Genomic DNA, 18,459 nt, shown 5'->3' on the forward strand with positions numbered 1-18,459 from the left:
ACAAAGTCCAATTAGGTGCCACTGTGAATTCCCACATTTGTCTCTTGCTACTCTTGTCTCTCCTTCTCTTCCTTCTATCTCAATGCAGTAGTAGGATCCTCAGGACAGATACCTGTCATACTGCTGTTCTGTAAAGTACCATTATGTTCAGGCTGTGAGTGCTGCTGTTTATGTTGTCTAAATGGCATCACCCACACACACACAAAAGGTATCAGCTGGCCCAGTGGACCTCCCCCCCCCCCGGGTTTGCAGAACTACCAATACAAAATTTTAAGGAAAAAAACTCTTAGTAGGGGAACCCCCCCCCCAGCAGAAAAAAATAGGGCACAGTTTCTTCAATTGCCAAAGAATATAGATAGGAAGGCAGATATAAAAGTGGGAGAGGGGAATTGTGTTGCAGGTCCCACTTCTACAAAAATGATAGTAATGTTCATAACAACAACAACCAGTACTACCACCACTACTACTACTACTACTACTATTTGGCAAAGCATACAATCAGCACATGTTGAAAGAAAAACTATTTTTGAAATAATTGATGGTTACATTAGGATTTGTTGGGAAGCTTTAGTTGACAGAAACTGGGTGATGGCAAGGCAACAGAACTTTCTGCTTTGATTTCTGTTGTTCTCTCTACTTCACATCTCAGTCAGAAGAAAAGAGAGCAGAACAGCTGTCTCCTAGCAAAAACCTATGAAGAAAAACTGAAATGCTAGTAATTTACAGCCTCCCTGATAAATGGGCTCATTTTATTGTTGGATGAATAAAATCATCATGAAGATTGATGCATGACAGAAGCACTTGGCTATTTGCTATTCTTTCTAGCCACACCAGGCCTTGGATTGGAACCTGTCACTAAAAATGAAATATGCTTTATGAGATTCCTGGGAGGCAGTCATTTTTAATTTAAAACAGATAACATGCAGTAAGTAATATGGGTTTTGAAATTGTTGGCACTTCTAAAAAAAATCCTCAGGTAATCCTGTATCTAAACAGATCTAATTGCTTTCAGTGTAGCAGCTAACTGCGGTTAAAAACTTTTTCTAAGGCCATTTTATAGGTTGACAAGGCATTCATGGTTGAATGAATATTCGAATCTTAATCGTATGGAGCACAATCGGTCAGGGAGTTCTAGTTCATACTGGTGCCCAGTGCATGAATTACAGAGTGATAGAGGTGGGGACTACCTTTTCCCAAGTACTTAAAAGTAAGTTATTCATTCCGACATCAGAAAGAAAATTGTTTTGGACTGTCAAGACTCCATAGTCCTGTAGTCACTAAGAACTCAGCTAGATTTGTGAAGAAAAACGTTTTATATGTGTTGTATGTAGAGTGGTACCTCTGGTTGCGAATGGGATCCATTCCGGAGGCCCATTCGCAACATGAAAAGCCCGCAACCTGAAGCGCCATATCTGCGAAGGTGCACAGCATGATTTGGCACTTCTGCACATGTGCGAAGCACCATTTAGCGCTACTGCGCATGCACAAGCAGCGAAACCCGGAAGTAACCCTTTCTGGTACTTCCGGGTCGCCGTGGGATGCAACCGGAAAAAACATAACATGAAGCAAACATAACATGAGGTATGACTGTATATGCATTAAAACCGGATGGCAATGTGGAGTTCCATTATCGGCAATGTGATTTCTCATACAAAGTTTACAGTGCTTCTTTGATATGTCTAGATCAAACGGATGGCAATGTGGAGTTCCATTATCGGCAATGTGATTTCTCATACAAAGTTTACAGTGCTTCTTTGATATGTCTAGATCCAGCCCAGGACACAGAGTCAGAGGTCACAGTGCTGCCGTATAAGGAAGCAAACTAGATTTATGGCTCCTTGTTGATCAAGAGACCACTGAGACTGGCAGGTAGCAGCCCAATGAACCAGATGTCTCATCTCCAGGACTCACAGGTGCCCTCATAGGCATATTTCTGTTGGTCTGAGGGACCAAGTTCTCCTACAGTCCATTGACAGAGGGAGTGCATCTAGAATGCAGGAGAAGTACCCACTGTCAGGCCAGATGGTCCACCCTTTAAGAGGCTATAGTTCTCCACAAGGGGAGAGATGGGCTAGAGATAGTAGGACATAGGATGGGAGGACTGGAGACCAGGGCTCAAAAGACCTCATTCACTTCCAAGCCTTGTCAGAACAAGTTGTGCACTAGGAGCTCTCCATGGTGCTGAGATAGCCTTGCCATAGGACCAGAACAGGACACAGGCAATGTTTGCCTGGAAATGCGTGGGTCCAGAAAGATTAATTTGAGGTGTGGAGTGTCGGAACTTGTGTTCGACCGAGCTACTCCTCCGGTTGAGTCCTCCGACAGTGATTCACAACCTGAGCCTTTGATGAGGCTCCAGGCATGTTACGCAGAGTCTCCAACAGCAGAAGGATGAGAAATATGAGCTACATTGCCAAGAGTTTTATTTCTAACTACGCAGACAGAAAAGAAATATACATCCTCTCTCTGTGAGAGCAGAGAGGCAAATGGATATAAAGAAACAGGAAACTAGTAATATCAACATCCGTCTCCCATGAGACTTCCAACTGTCTGGAATCTCTTTGCAATGTAAACAGAGTCTTGTGACTCCAAGCACTGCACAGTGACAAGTAACAGAAACCTAACATGGAGACCATTATTAGGGAAACAATAAAGCTAAATATAATGTGACTGAAAGTGGGGAGAGACAATGACATATAGTCGGAAAAAATATTTTGGGAGAGCACTTACCCTGGGAGTAACTGCTATCCCAGAATATGCACAAGAATCATGCAACTGTCAAGTTTCAGCCTCCAAAGCATGGAGAGGAGGATCCCAAAGCAGCAACAGTATCTGGGCCGTGGTAATGGGATCTTAGTGGCAAAATCAGGCAGAGTGGAGCATCTTTGACCTTCAACTTCTTTTTTCAAAAGCTTCCTCTAGGATAGGTTCCATTAGCAGAGAACTGGGAATGAAAAGCTTGGTTGTCACCAACCGCTGCAATCATCAAATCCCTTTGAGATGTCTGCAGAAAGAGAGCTTTTCTCTTATCTTTGGGGATCCTGTACATGATCCTTGTTCCTGATCCTGAAGCAGAAATTGCTTAAAGTAGCCTTCACCAACCTGGTGCTCTCCGTATGTTTTGGAGTACAATCCCCTTTACTGCCAGACAGCATGGCCATAGTTCAAAAACATACAGAGGACAGTCTCATGGAAGAAGTGCAGTGATGGTAGATAGCCCAATGAGCCGGTGGTCTGCATAAACTTTTCTTTGAGTCTGAAATTCACTGGGACCTGAGAGCAAAGCCAGTAATAAGAAAACAAGGTCCTGAAATACAGTTATCATTCTCATTTACTCTACTCCTGCCTTGTCTAGACATAGCCTTAATATCCATCGTTTCTTAAGGGTCTTTCTTGGCCAGCTGCTTATGGGGGAAGATGCTTCATTGTGTGTGTTTGTGTTTTCCCTTTAGCCTATTATCTGTTCAGACTTTTTTTTAAAAAAATCATCTTATTGTTAGCAGTAGAGCTTCTGTAACTAGAATATTAAATGTTTCAATTAAATTTTAGCCATTGATTCCCAACATCAAGGTAATGCATTTTGCTGTTCAATTAAAAATAACAAGCTGCGATGCCGTTCTTTGCCCAAGTGTAAACGATGGAACAGTGGTCAATAAAGCAATCAAGAAAATGAAGTATTGGTGCCTCCATATTCTTTCTGAAAGCTTGTGGGGAATAAAGTCCAGAATGATTAACACTGAAACTTGGGGAGCTAAAACTTTGGAGAAGTCAAAGAAGGTAACAAGGGCATGTAAGCTTGAAATTGGCATTTGAACAGTGGTTTGCAGATACTCTGACGTTTCTAAGTACCTCCTTTTTACTGAATGTCTGCTCCTTGTCACCTGAGAGAAAGAAGGGGTGGCAGCTCATCATTCAGTTCTCAGAGCTCACCAACATCCACCATTTTTGAAAAGGGCAAACATTAATAAATCTTAAAATCAATATGTATGCTTGCAGCTTGTGGGTTTATTTAAAACTTTTTAAATATTAGTTTGAGGCTGCGTTTAGAGCACCACTGGGACAGAGTGCAATTAGAGTGTTCAGAATTCTCCTCTGCTTGTCTTAGGCAAGCAAGGATGGGGAACCTTTCATCCTCTTGATGTTGTTGGGCTCCAACTGCCACCAGCTCTACCCAGCATGGCCAATACTTATGGCTGATGGGACTTAGAAAGTATAATTGGAGAGAAGGAACACTTAGTCTGCATTTGGACATCACACTATGGTTCGGAATGCTGAAAATGAGCCTGGTCAAACCTTGGCTCGAGCGCTCTCCATTCCCCTCTCTGCCTCTAGTGTGGCTGTAAGAAAATGTTTGGAAGCTTTCACATCCATTTTAGATTAAACACATTTTGCCATGTAATCTGGGTAATTAAACTGTGGTTAATGTTAAATATGGTATGCTTGAAATGGATCAATTCAAACCATAAATTGTGGGACTGCTTTTTTTTTTTTAACAAACCACGGTTAACATTAACACTCTTAAACCATTGTTTACTGAAAATAAGGGGGCAGTTTCCATTCTCACAGGCATTGCATAAGAAGGAAAGGGCAAGCAAGAGCACAATACTTGTCACACTAAACTGTGATTTAGCATGATGGCATACAATCATTGTGGGCTGTTTGATATCTGGTCCACTGGAGTAACAGAATGAGATCCTCAAGTGAAGTGTCCCATTTAAGGCCAGCACTGAGAGATACCATTTGTGAATTGTTACCTATATGAACAAAATCAAAGGAGCAGAGTTCTGTGTGGGGTAGTGGGTAGGTGTTAGCTGTATTTCCTAGCAGAAAAGAAAGTTGTACTCCGTTGCAGAGCTCATCTTAATGGATTAGAATATCAATATTAAAATAACATATCCTGGTATGATCAGAAAAATATAAAGGATAGTCACTGAGATCATTTAATATGCTCTGTGAATACTAACAGTCAAACTAATTACCTGATCTCACCACTTCTTTCAACAGGAGCACAGAAGGTCATGCATTTGCAGATCAAACTTTACTGTGTGCTCTGGACCCCTGTAGATTCCATTTCCATTTCTTACCAATCAACATTCTCCCTCCCTCTCTCTTTCTGCTCTTTTATTTGTGTTTGGCAGAATGTTCAAAAGATGTTTTCCTTTTTAAAGGGAGACATCCATTTGCAATGAGATAAGTATCGACTTAAAGAAAACAACAAAAAACAGACAATTTACTATCATTTAAAAGAGATGAGAGCTCAAGAATTTGTAGGGAAAGCAGAAGGTGGATTTATTTTATCACCCAACAAAAATGTGGGATCCGGTGTTTTGTGGTGACACACAGTAGGCATTGGTTGGCATGGAAATGTCAGGGTGAATAGAAAAGTCTTCATCATATTCCAGAAATATAGAACAGAAACCACATGCTTTGTTTCCAAAAGGAGGCTGTTCCACATGGTGGGTTCCATCACATCAGTGGCAGACAGTGTGGTGGGCTGCACTGCGCTATGCTGTTAACCTGACCTCCCTCCAGCTGAGTTGCTGCTGCAGATCAGGATGGACAGGGAGAGGGACGAGACTGTGCTGAGGCTGGTATGGTGCAAATCTGCTGGCAGAGCCAGTGCAGTCCTCCTACTGCTGTGTTTGTACCATGCTGACTTCATCCGTCCTCCTCCACCCTGGTATGCAGCAACAACACAGCCAGAGGGAGGTCAGGTGAGTGGTGCAGCTCTACCATGCTTTCAGCTACTGCATTACCCAAAAGCTATCCTTTTTCCTTTAAACTGGAAATAACAGGGACTGAACCCTGGGACTTTCTGCATTCAAAACATGTGCTGTACTAATGAGCTCTATCCCTTTTGTGCTCCTCCATTGTGCTTTTTAGAACAATGATGTTAGAAACAATGGCACCCTTTGATGCTGGGGAAATTAGGAAACCTGACTTGAGAGGAAAGTAGTGAAAGGAGCTCAAGGACCACTTTTCTTACAGAAAAGAAGTTTGTTTGCAGATTGATATGCCGATCTTCAGCACAAGCTCTTGAATAAATCAAAGTAAAATCAAAACATGAACAATACAGTCACAAACATAAATGAATGCAGCAGAGCAACAAACATACATTAAGAGCTAGCAAAAATAAAAGTAACAGATTAAAGCCAGCTAGTTGATGTGGCAGAAGACCTGGGCAAAAAGAATGGACTTTTCTTGGTGCTGGAAGGAGATTACAGCCCCAACCTTTCTGGGAATGTATTTCATATACATAGTGCTATTTTTCTAGAAAAGAGGTGCTGGGACTCACCATAAATGCCTTCCTTGTTCTCTTAGAATGGCAATGGCACCCACCTGAGAGGGGCTGGAACTGTGTTCTGGCTAGAAAAAAGCCCTGCATATATGTACAGGGTGAGAGCTAATAAGGACCTCTCTTCAGTCAACACCCACATAACTGAGGAGACTTGGAATAGAGCTCAGAAGCTCTTAGCATTATCCCCCTTCCCTGTCCCATGCTGCTTTGCTCAGTACTGCTGTGCTAGAGCATCTTGTCTTACAACAGCACATCAAGCACAATGGCAGCCTGGTGGGTGAGAAGAGGTTAAAGCAGGGTTTTCTGAGGTGCTGCAGGGTGCTGGATTAAGACCAGCATTACCAGAATGGAAACAGTGCCCCCTTCCATACACACACAATATGTGAATTAGCATTAAGAGAGCTCTTTATTTTGATCAGGAAATGTCTTATGAAACTCTCTTTCCTGAGGCCCTTCCTCTTCATCTCCAGATATATCTTGCAGGGAACAGAGAAGGTGATAACGCCTCTGATTCCTCAGCAGGGAGCCGGTGAACGACAATCAGCAGAAAACACTTCTGCACATTCCCTATAATTTGATGAGAGTGTTTGTGAAGCCATTTAGCAAACTCATGTTACCCTAACTGAACTCATGCCCCGAGTAATGAAGTGTCAGTATATTCTTGGGTCTCATAAAAGGCCAAAGGGGGGGAAATCCCTCCTCAACTGTCGCTTTGAGTTCTCTTTTCTTTTCCAGCTGTGCGGTCTCACTAGCCATCAACAGATAGGTTCACTTTTTATTCTGATCATCATCAAACATTAGCTAGAAATAAAATAATTGCCCTTTTATCTCCAGGAGAAAAACGAAAAAGATTTTTGGGTTTCGATCTGCATCTGTTATTTGTTGGAATATACCCCTGGGGATTAACAATTACATCAGATTGCAAATTGTCATAAAGACAGTTTCCATGGTTTCGGTGAGAAGCTAAAATCTCCCAGCTGAGATTTCCAGAGGGGTGGCCGCATTTGCCTGTTGCAGCAGAGCCGAGCAAGACTCTGGTGGCAACTTGAAGACTTAACACATTTATTATTGCCATAGGAGTCCTGCTTCCTCAAATGCATGGAGTTTTATTCCCAGGGGAGTGGCAGTAAGCAGTGAGGTCAGATGGAAAGACACTCCTTAGGCTTGGTCAGTCAACCAACTACAAATCCACCTACAGTTATCTATCCAGCCCACATTTTACCAGCTTCTCCATAAGATATCATGGAGGACTTTGTCAAAAGCCTTTCTGAAATCAAATTCCTGTTGTCTGTGTCTCACACAGTGGAAACCAGTCTGAAGTTCCTTACTTGCCAGCTGTTGCACATTCATTAATGAAATCTTAGAATCTAATACAAAGCTGCTTGCATGCTTCAAACTGTCTTATAAATCTGATGAACAATTAGCATGCACTTTTGACTAACAAAATTCTAATTCTGAATTATGAGCCACTATTACCTAATAAACCTGACAACTGATGTGAATAAATCCATCCTAATATATGAAACATCGTCTCTTAAACCACCCATTTTCCCCTTCCAAAGAGATCCAGGAAACACTGCATAATATATTTGGACTGATAAACTACAAAGATGTGTGTGTGTAAGATCTCATTTACTCTAGCTGATCAGATTTATTGCATGGGAAATCTGACACCTTAACGGCTATCACTAATTTATTATTTGCTTTTCTTTAATAAGCACACAGGTTTTCAGTGGTGTAATATTTCTGATATTTTTATTTTTGTACGTGGCAGGGAGTAGTCACTGAGGAAAACTGAAATGATTCTCCCTTTTCATTTCTAATAACCTATTTTGAGATTATGTTTCATGCGATTATAATAAAACTATGTTGGATGACTATTTAATGGGATCCTTTTGTTGAATAATGTCTACTTTTGGCTGCTGCAGATTGATAGAAGTTTCTTGTTTTAAACCATTGTTGTTATTTTATTTTATTTATGAATTGCTTTCTATGAACTTCTCAAAGCAATTCCGCATTACAATAAAAACATATCTAATGCAATTGCTTGAATTAAAACAGTTCAAACAATTTTCAAAAGTTACACATATAAGAGCAGCTGTAAGAATTGCAAACATCAAAACAATTTCGAATCCAATAAAAATATGGGCTGGGATAAAAATCTCCTCTTAAAAGACTTGTTGAAATAGGAAAGTTTGCAACAGTCATTACAAAGAAAGTGTAAATTGTGTCTGTCCAAAGGTTAGTTGCCACCACAGGGAAGGCCTGATCATGACACCGTGCAGAATGACTGGATAGAATTGTAGCTGCAGGATGCCTTGTCCTGCAGAATGCAATAGTTAGTTGGGTGTATAAAGGATGAGAAAATATTTTATTTTATTTTATTTTATTTTATAGTTTTTTATTCATTTATCACAAGCATATGTACAAACTGACACAGAACCATACAAACAGTAACAAAACCATACACAGAGCATATTCAATATAAAAAAAACATATCGTAGAGGCTGTTATTATTATTATTTAAATTTGTTAGTTGCTTTATCTTGCCCAGGGAAACCTAAAATTACTTAAAACCAAGCAGCCAAATACAGAGACAATAAACCATGCATAAAAAGGTAAAGGTAAAGGACCCCTGACAGTTAAGTCCAGTCACAGACGACTCTGGGGTTGCAGTGCTCATCTTGCTTTACAGGCCGAGGGAGCCGGCCTTTGTCTGCAGACAGTTTTTCCGGGTCATGTGGTCAGTGTGAGTAAGCCGCTTCAGGCGCAATGGAACACCGAAACCAGAGCAGCACATGAAAATGCTGTTTACCTTCCCGCCAGAGCGTTACATATTTATCTACTTTTTGGCAAGCTTTTGAACTGCTAGGTTGGCAGGAGTTGGGACAGAGCAACGGAAGCTCACCCCTCACAGGGATTTGAACCACCAACCACCAAGTTTTTGAAAACGTTTCTTTCCATTGCTGTCAGTGCAAAAAGTCATTACATCGCTACAACTTCAGATGCCTCTCTTTCTTCCCTGTTTAGGAGGAGCCATTTGTGATGGTGTCAGAAAATGTTTTGGGGAAACCAAAGAAATACCAGGGCTTTTCCATCGATGTCTTAGAATCCTTATCCACATACCTTGGCTTCACGTATGAAATTTATGTTGCTCCAGATCACAAGTATGGGCGCCCCCTGGAGAATGGGACCTGGAACGGTTTGATAGGGGAACTAGTATTTAAGGTAAGGATGTAGGTAATTATTGCCTTAAAATATATAGAAGACAAATATCTACCTTTTATCTTTTTGTAGTTCCTTCTCATTTACACACCTTGCATTTTGTACTTGTTTTGTTTGTTTATTAAAAAGTACTTGTATAGCACAATTTTATTTTTCAAAAATCAAAGCTCTTTACAACTATTATATATACGTGATGAAAAAAACCTCACAAAAATATAAAACAGATCACTAGCTTACAGCAGATGTTTATCTTAATTGTATGCATGAGCCTGGTCATAAAGAAAGGTTTTCAGAAGACTTTAAAGGATAAAACAGAAGACAGCTGCTAAATCTCTATTGGAAGGGCTGGGCCAATGACGTTTTTTGTGTCTGTGGGTATTTCCATAATTCCTCTTGTCCCACTGCTTTTCCCCAGGGAAATGCAGAGAAAAAATGTAGCTGTGGAATCTAATCCAATGCCAAAAAACTAATACATGTCTAAATTTGAGCTCCCCTCTCCCCAGGCTCTTTTAACAAAGTATGTGTTAACGCAGCCTCCACTTGTGCTGCAATCAGATTTGAGAATTTCACTAGGGTTAGTGAAGCACCAAACCTCAAACATGTGCTTTTGAGGGTAATTGAGCCCTCCTTGCCCTCACTTGCACCAAGAAGGCAAAGAGAAACAGCATCAGCAAAAGGAAGCAAAAGCTGCACTCCTAGTATCGCTGTTTAATTTGTCAAAACGAGCTCTAAGCAAGCAGGGCAAACCATTCTGGGGAGAAAAATATGGCATGAGCTTTAATGGCTAGCACATTACATAAATAATGCAGAGCACTTAGAGAAAAGTATTGATAGCTATGAATAATAACTGAGGTATATGATCAACGGAAAATGTTTTATTGATGCACAATAACATTTACGTTGTGTAGATGTGTGAATTGGGCACATACAGTCTAATCTGTAATTAATAAGCCATCCATTTCTAATTAATTCTGCATTAAATGTTTACCACAACAAATAAATTAAAGGAAATAAGCATAATATATTCACTGTTCATTTCACATTTGATCCTCGGCATATTTCTCTCCCCTGGACTGAATCTATGCAGAACTCAAGGTTCAACATAAAGCTTGTCATTTCAGGTAATGGAAACTTACCTTGAGGAAGATGGTTTAGGAATCAGCTGTGTCAGAGATGGGGATACATGTGGAAGTGCCACTTTAACCATGCCTCAAATATTTCATAGAAGCTTCTCAGAACTTTAGCTACAGTGTCCTAGCTATATCATTTTTAGGGGGGGGGGTTGTGTGATTCAGTAGGCTGTGATTTCATGGTTAAGTGAAGAAAATATGTTGAGGCTGTCTGCTCACAACAAATGACATTCTATGTGTGTGGGGGGGGTATTAGGGGAGGGATAGTTCCTCTGATGGGGGATACGTTGTGCTACTTCTCGGGTAGCTTTTCCACCTTTGGTCCCCAACCTGCACTCAACTATCACCTGTGGCTCCTAGATGCTGTCAGTGTGTGACAGCAGACATACCCCGGGAATGGCTTAGACTGGCTGAGTAAACCGGGTGAGGGTAGCTGCTGGGTCTCAAACCTTCAGTGAGTTAGGGTCATCCCCTGAATGAGAAGAGAGACTTCAGCAGATTGAGCTGGAAAGACCAATAGTGGGTCCAATGGTCAAGAAGGTGGTTTCTTCACATGCTGTAGAGAGAAGTGAGGGGCAGATGGGTCTCATAAACTTGGGAATGCAGCCCATCTAGAAGAAGGAAAACTTTAGCCCTAAACTTCCACTGCCTTGTGGAATATCTTTGGGAGAAGAAAAAGCTAAAGACTAATTCCTACACAAATCCAGAGTGGAGTCCCTAAGATGGTTGGGTGGTACCTTGTATGCCTCCTTCTGGCAACTCCTACAGCCAAACTGGTGCCAAATGGATTGCTCTGCTTTCCTTTGGACCACATCAGTAAGGCCAAGAGGAGGTCTTGCCTGGGCAGTCCAGGATCTCCATACACACTGCCTGCCCAGGTGTGCACCCTGGAGAGGTAACTTCACCGCTGCTAATGCATCAAGCTAAATCGTGAAGCTAGGTTCAGATGACATGCTAAGCCAAACCTTGACTTAGTTGCCATGCTGCATTGACTGAGCTAAAAGCCAGTGACCCATATAGTCCAGAATCCTGTACTCACAGTGGCCAATCAGAGGCCTGTGGGAAGCCAGCAGGACCTGAGCACAAGAACACTCTCTTCGCTTGATATTAAGGGAGACAGGTGATCATCACCAGGGAAGGCGTTCCTCAAATGAGGAGCCGCCACCAAGTAAGCCCTCTCACCAGTCAGTGTATCATTAAATTAAATAACAATTAACTGATGCTAAAGACAAGAGAGTCCATTGTGTTCATATCATCAGTTCTGCATTGCCTGGCATTGTCTGGCAATGCAAACCAAATCCTAGCCAGGGTGGGGAAGAATGGAGAGGTGGGGCCACCACATCTGCAGCCCTGTAACCAACATCAGCCGTGGTTCTGGCACAGCAGTCAGGCTCAGACCAGAAGCACTTCCACCCGCACATTCAGTGCATGAAATAAGTAGCTCCATGCTGGTGGAGTGATGCTGGCAGTCCAATCCACCACTGCCCCTACTGTCAGTCCAACATGATTGCAGCTTAACACAGCAGCCAGTTCAACCAATTCTGAGCTGATGTTCCGTCACGCATTGCTTTCTGGGGTGGTGTCTTTGAGCTTGCATGGATCATGGCATTTGAGGATACGCTGAGTCATCAAATTATGCCTGCACACAAATGGTGTGGAAAATAGTAGCATTTGCACGACAGGCTGCTGAGAGCACCTCGCTGAGGGGGCGTGTCAGATTTCAAAGGTGCCACTGCAGGAGCCATACTTCAGGAGGTGGCAGTTGCCATGGCAAGTAGAAATTTTCTGCATGAAAATAGAGCAGGGCTTGATGTGTTGCACCTGTGTGGCATTTTCTCCAAGATGTGTGAGAACTCCCACCTTCTAGAGTTCCCAGCAAGACTGAGATGATGCTCCTCTTGTTTATTTAGCCTTATGGTGCAAAGCATTTATCAGTCTGTTGGCCTGTTAAAATTCATCACATTTTCATCATAATTCAGTGATGAATAAGCAACTAAATCAGATATTTTAAAACAGAGCTCTGGCCAACTGGAGCTTTTTTCATATAGATAAATATCATAAATGTTTACAATTGCAGTGCAACTCTTGTAGTGCTAAATTTTTAAACTTGAGCTGGGTTGAGGGTTTTTTCCAACATGCTGTTTGCATGCAATAATGTTATATTGGCCAGACCTCTGTTATTCACATTTACCCTCTGAGACGTCAAAACGAATTTCACTCCCCCCACATCCTGGATTGCAAACACAAGATGGAACTGGGGCTAAAGGTTACAACGTTATATAGTAACAAGGATCTGCAGGGAGTTAACAATTTGATGATTCCATGCAGGCACCCCTAACTTGAGAAAGAACTGGGAGAGCCTCCCATCGTTTCACCATTTGAGCCTTATATCTCATGCTCCAGATCAGTAAGTAAAAGATTCTGTGCCTGCTCATATTCAAGATGAGTTGGAGGGTTATCTGTGAGCCGCATTCCTCCAATATTAGCCAGTGTTCAGTGGGATTAAACCTCCAGGGCTCAAAGCAGTAGCTATAAGTGGGGCAGGATGTGGTATGGTGGTGTTGCTTATCTGGCTTTCCAATGACAGGGTCATTGCAGATTACCAAGAGGGGAAGGGGCAAGGCAGAAGGGGGGTCTCAGTCTCAGAGGGAGAGCCAATCAGATACTCCCCCTGCTCTGCTTGCACTGTGCCCACCCGCCCATTGCCTCAGCCTCCACCTCTCAGTAACCAGCAGCAACCTTAGCATTTTTCTGAAGTTACAGGTGCCTGCATGAAATAATCAGGTCAAGGTAACTCACTGCAGATGCTTGTTATTTAAGGACATCATGTAAACTCACTATATGCAGACCTACTTTTGTTAAAATTTGTCACACATATTGGGCAGTTTTTCCCCCATGCCACCTTCAATGTGAGGGGAACTGCTACACGTTTATAATTTCCACTTTCTAGTCAGTACATGCAGCAATCTCCCAGTTAAGATCTGGCAGGGGCGCCGACTTATAAAAAATATTGGGGGGGCGGGGGCCCATACCGACTTATAAAAAATATTGGGGGGGCCCAAGACCTCCAAACCGCTGCTGCTGGGGGAACGAAAGGGGCGAGCCCCGGGCTGCCCCGACCTTAAGTGAACCTGTGAGGGCCTGTCCTTTGCGGCAGCCGATTGGCTGCCGCCGTGGGCGGTGAATATTAATGAGCTAGGGGGAATCCCCGCTTCTCACGGGGCTGACGCCAGCCCTGCGAGATTGTTGATGGGTCGAGAGCCCGCAACCCCACCCCCTCTCTAGATCGGGAGTGGCTTTGTTTTAACTCATTACTGAATGTATTTTAAAAGGTAACTATCGTCAAACAAGGAAAATAAAAAATACCAACATAATTTTGTGATTTTACAAAGCATAATATAACTAATAATTTTCTTAAATTATTGGGGGGGGCAGAGCCCCCCAAACGAATTTTTGAGGGGGCTCGGGCCCCCTCAGGCCCCATGGAGTCGGCGCCTATGAGATCTGGTGTTTCTGTTGTTGAATGAAGTTTCCGCTGCAGTGGCCCATGACAAGGCCTTCTTGGTGGTGGTGTCCCCATGATGGAATTCCCTCCCTCAGGTGGCTTGGCTTATCACCTCATTGGTTAGTTTTGGTGGCATTGTGAAGATTTGTAGTTTTTAGGAAATAACTAGATTAGCCAGGCCCTGTTGTACCACTATTGTTGTTGCAACTCTTGTTGTGTTTTTTAATGTTTAATACTGATGCTGTGTTTTTTTAATATTATAGTTGGTTGTATTTTATATGTGGGCACAATATTTGCTGTGTAACTATTGTTCATCACTCTGATATTTTCTGTTGAAGATCAGCCAATAAATCTGATAAATACTAATAATAGTAATGGTGATGATGATGTGGTCCACATATTTTAACTAACTATGCTATTTCTAATTCTTGTTAATTTTAAAGCTAGAAAGCGATCCCTTGCAGTCTATGTTAATAAATTAACTTTATCTTTGATTAATGTTGCATTAAATTTGTTAAGCAAATTGGATGATATGATATGCTAAAAACTGATACTGGGTGATGTTTTCACACTCACTATAAGAGGCTTGTATGCCCCACTTTATATGTTTATACTTCGAACTGGCACCTTTGCATCTAAATATTGACACAATTGCACATATTTTATCTTCTTTTTTCCCATGGATCACTTAGCAAACCTTGGCTTGTACAAACTGCTGTTTCTCTGATTAATTTTGACAGGATAATGATAGGCATTTTCACATTTCTTCCGTTCCAATTTTGAGCTAATTTGACTTTATTTGCATATCATTAGAAATGCTTCCCTCCAGGAGCTCAGTGATGCCACGGACCACCACTGGAATGCTTTGCACAAGTTCTGGGCAGTCACAACATGGTCACTGGGGTGCCATGCCTATCAGAAATCAGGCTAGTTCACCTGGACAGTGATGACTGCGCTCACCTTGACTGTGAAGAGTGACTCACATTTTGCTACTCTTTATTTTCTAACAAATGAAACCTTGTTTTACTCTTTGAACTAATAATGTAAGTGACAAGCAATTAATGTCATTTTGGAAGTGAACCTCAATACTGGGAAAGTGCTTCTACAAAAACATAAATTGAATATTCACAAATGGAAAGTTGCAATTGTTCTACAGCAACTTTCCCCCAACCTGGTGCCCTCCAGATGTTTTAGACTACAAGCCCCATCACCACTGGCAATTGGCTGTGCTGGTGCGGGCTGAGGGGAGTTGTAGTCCAAAAACCTAGAGGGCACCAGGTTGGGATACTTTGTTCTACATCATATTTTAAATCCATAACATGCTTGAACTCACGTTCTGTTCTCACATATGATAGATTCAGACACTTGCTTTTCAACCAGTAGGAGTTCAGTGTGGCCTTATTCCTGCCTCAATGAAATGTTATGGCAGAGATTTTAAAAAAGCAGGGGGAGGTATGGTTTCGGCTCCATGTCACAGCCAAAGCGATGCAAGTGCCATTCTCACTTTTTGTTGTCCAGATCACATGGTTGTGCAGATCATATGATTATTTCCTATTGGAATGCCACCCTTCTATTAGCCTAGCATAGCACAGTATGCAGCCTTATACTGAATCCATCTACCTCAGTATTGTCTACACTGACTGGCAGCAGCTCTTCAGAGTTTTTAGTTAGGAGTCTCTCCCAGCCTTATCTGGAGATGCTGGGGATTGAACCTGGACCTTCTCAACTCTCGTGCTAAGCTACATCCCTTCGCCAAATTAGATCTGCAGCAAGGGAGTGGCTACATCAGTGGTTGCCACTTGATTACACCACCATAGTGCCATGGTGGTACAACCATCTCAAAAAGTTGAGATTTTTGTTTTTGTGAAGGGGCTTTCAGGAACTAAACTACAGTGGTACCTCTGGTTAAGTACTTAATTCTTTCCGGAGGTCCGTTCTTAACCTGAAACTGTTCTTAACCTGAAGCACCACTTTAGCTAATGGGGCCTCCTGCTGCTGCTCTGCCGCCGGAGCCCAATTTCTGTTCTCATCCTGAAGCAAAGTTCTTAACCTGAAGCACTATTTCGGAGTTAGCGGAGTCTGTAACCTGAAGCATATGTAATCTGAAGTGTATGTAACCTGAGGTACCACTGTACAGGAGAAACTGGTGATTTTCAGGTTTTAGTTCCTGTGTAATCAAGTAGAGCTAGGATATCTGAGGGAACCCAATTAATGGAGGTCTCTACTCACCGTTTATTGGACAAAGTGTAGTTTTGCAACTTGTCTAGTGAATGTTGGCACTAAAGGCCATTAATCATTCCTTTATGGCATTTTGTTTCCGGGTAGAGATGTATTTGTTTTTGAGAGAATTTCCAATGGGTTGATCTGGGTTAAGCTGACAGACAGGCAGGATACGTATTGCATTGTAAAGTTTTTTGCAGCGCTGCTTCTGATCTGCTGTCTTGTTATAGCTTGGGTTTTCTAAAAATAAATTTTATTTTTGTGCCCCATTTTGATCTCCATAATGAATAATAATATTACATATCCTCAAAAATTTCTCAGATGAAAATAGGGATATTCCATTCTACATCAGGAAGCTTCTCCCATGTTTTAACTGGCTGAACGTGTAGATGTCATATATACATCTACATCGAGCCAATTACAACCTCTCCACCAATCCTACCTCTCAGGACTGTTGTAAAGAAAAAAAATGTGTGAGGGAAGGGATTGTGTACAACACCTTCCACAGATAAACAGAATGAAATAAAATTTTAGCTGTAAGCTGCCTCGTGTCCCTGTCAGGGGAAAAGGTGGGCTGTTAATAATAATGGAAACTGTGAGAATTTTATTGAACTCAATGGGTCTTACTTCTGAGTAAAAATGCTTGGGCCTGCAGCGTAAGGCTGCCCAGTCTTTACCCACTTAACTGGGAATACTGTGGGACTTACTTGTGAGTAGGCAATGTAAAGCTCCTTTTACAATAAAGGAATCAACACTCCCTGTGTTTCATAAGAAAAGAATTTAAAGTGGATTGGTGACCTTTCCTTCAAAATTATAGGAAGGACTTCATATGCCAGCATCACTATTCTCTTCATTTGGTGCAGGTATTTTATTTTCAGGATAAACAAGACTCCATTTTTGCACTTACGCAAACACACACAGAAACCACTTCTAATTGTTCTCTGAGACATGGAGGAGAGGAATAAGGAAAACAGGGACAGCTTCTGTAATTCTAGGTCTGTCCCTGAAAAATAGGGACACTTGGAGGATATGAATTACATTGTTAATTTTATTTATGTTCTTACATGTATAGTTCACCTTTCTTTTGTCAGGGATTTCCAGAATTGTGTGCATGTGGTTCTCAGTCACCCACCTAAGCACAGATCAGAGCCAGGCCAATCAGATTCAGCAAGGTAGTAGCCTCGTACATCTTTCCCAAAGCCTATTGGAAATTATATATATTGTCCAGGAAATATGCACAATGCCCTCTTCCTGGAAGGATTATTTGCACATTCTCCATTAGGCCTGGTGAATATGCACAGTGGTCAGTTGTTATGCACATTAACCACTCAACTTAAATTCCCACATATATAGTGAAGCACTTTGATTTTTCTAAAATGAAATCATGGTATATGCAAATATTTTTATAAAGCGTGTTCTCCTTCATGGAGAGCACGTGTTGCGGTGGGGGCCACTAGGACACTCCAAAGTTGGGGGCGGGCTAACTGATCGTTGGCCACTGATGCGATTGGGGCTTCCCTTGTTGTTGGGAAGAAATTAATGTTGCCATTTATTGATTGACAGCCAGAAATGCTAAAACTCCTTGCACGAGGCTAGGGCTTCCTCTTTTTGCCCGTGCAGCGGATTGCCCGTCCCTCCCTCCCTAGAATAGGGTTGTTCGCTTTGACCTTGCTATGCCTGTCATGGGGTCGTCTGCTTTGGAGCGGGGGCCTGGTAGGAATTTTGTCCATCTGGCTGATTGGCTGGGGCCATTTGGTTTTTGCCTACTGCGTAGCAAATCGTCACAACTTGTAAGGTTGCGGTTAGGCATTGGTTTATGGTTTGGTTGGTTGAGGGGCATGGATTGGCTGTGCCTGCCCCTCTAATGCTGCTGCTGCAAGGGATTCCGTTAAAGGAATTGGGGGCTAACTATTGCTTGTCCACTCTGTCAAGGGGGCTCGGGCCATAGTAATGAGCTCCTGGTTGCATTTGGGGTGAGGGCAGGTTCCCTGCTCCGCGTAACCCCCAAGTGTATTCCCCCATTCTGACTTTCGCATCGTGCGGAATGTCAGTCTGTCCCCCATGGTGGGGGCAGATAGTCG

The 18,459-nt window shown here is 42.2% G+C and overlaps 1 protein-coding gene across 7 annotated transcripts in view; it reads left to right on the forward strand.

The window, feature by feature from the left end:
• The window catches only part of GRID2 (glutamate ionotropic receptor delta type subunit 2), a 792,384-nt gene that overhangs the window by 600,868 nt on the left and 173,057 nt on the right, over positions 1–18,459 (forward strand). For all 7 annotated transcript variants that reach the window (XR_014171606.1, XR_014171607.1, XM_081924868.1 and 4 more), the window contains exon 10: positions 9,329–9,526. Coding sequence is in view for 5 of the 7 variants with exons in the window: in XM_081924868.1 (XP_081780994.1) it covers positions 9,329–9,526 (198 nt within the window). In the remaining 2 variants the exon portion in view is untranslated. The remainder of the gene's footprint in view (positions 1–9,328; positions 9,527–18,459) is intronic.

This window comes from Podarcis melisellensis, assembly GCF_964234715.1.
Source record: "Podarcis melisellensis genome assembly, chromosome: 9".
Taxonomy (NCBI): domain Eukaryota; kingdom Metazoa; phylum Chordata; class Lepidosauria; order Squamata; family Lacertidae; genus Podarcis; species Podarcis melisellensis.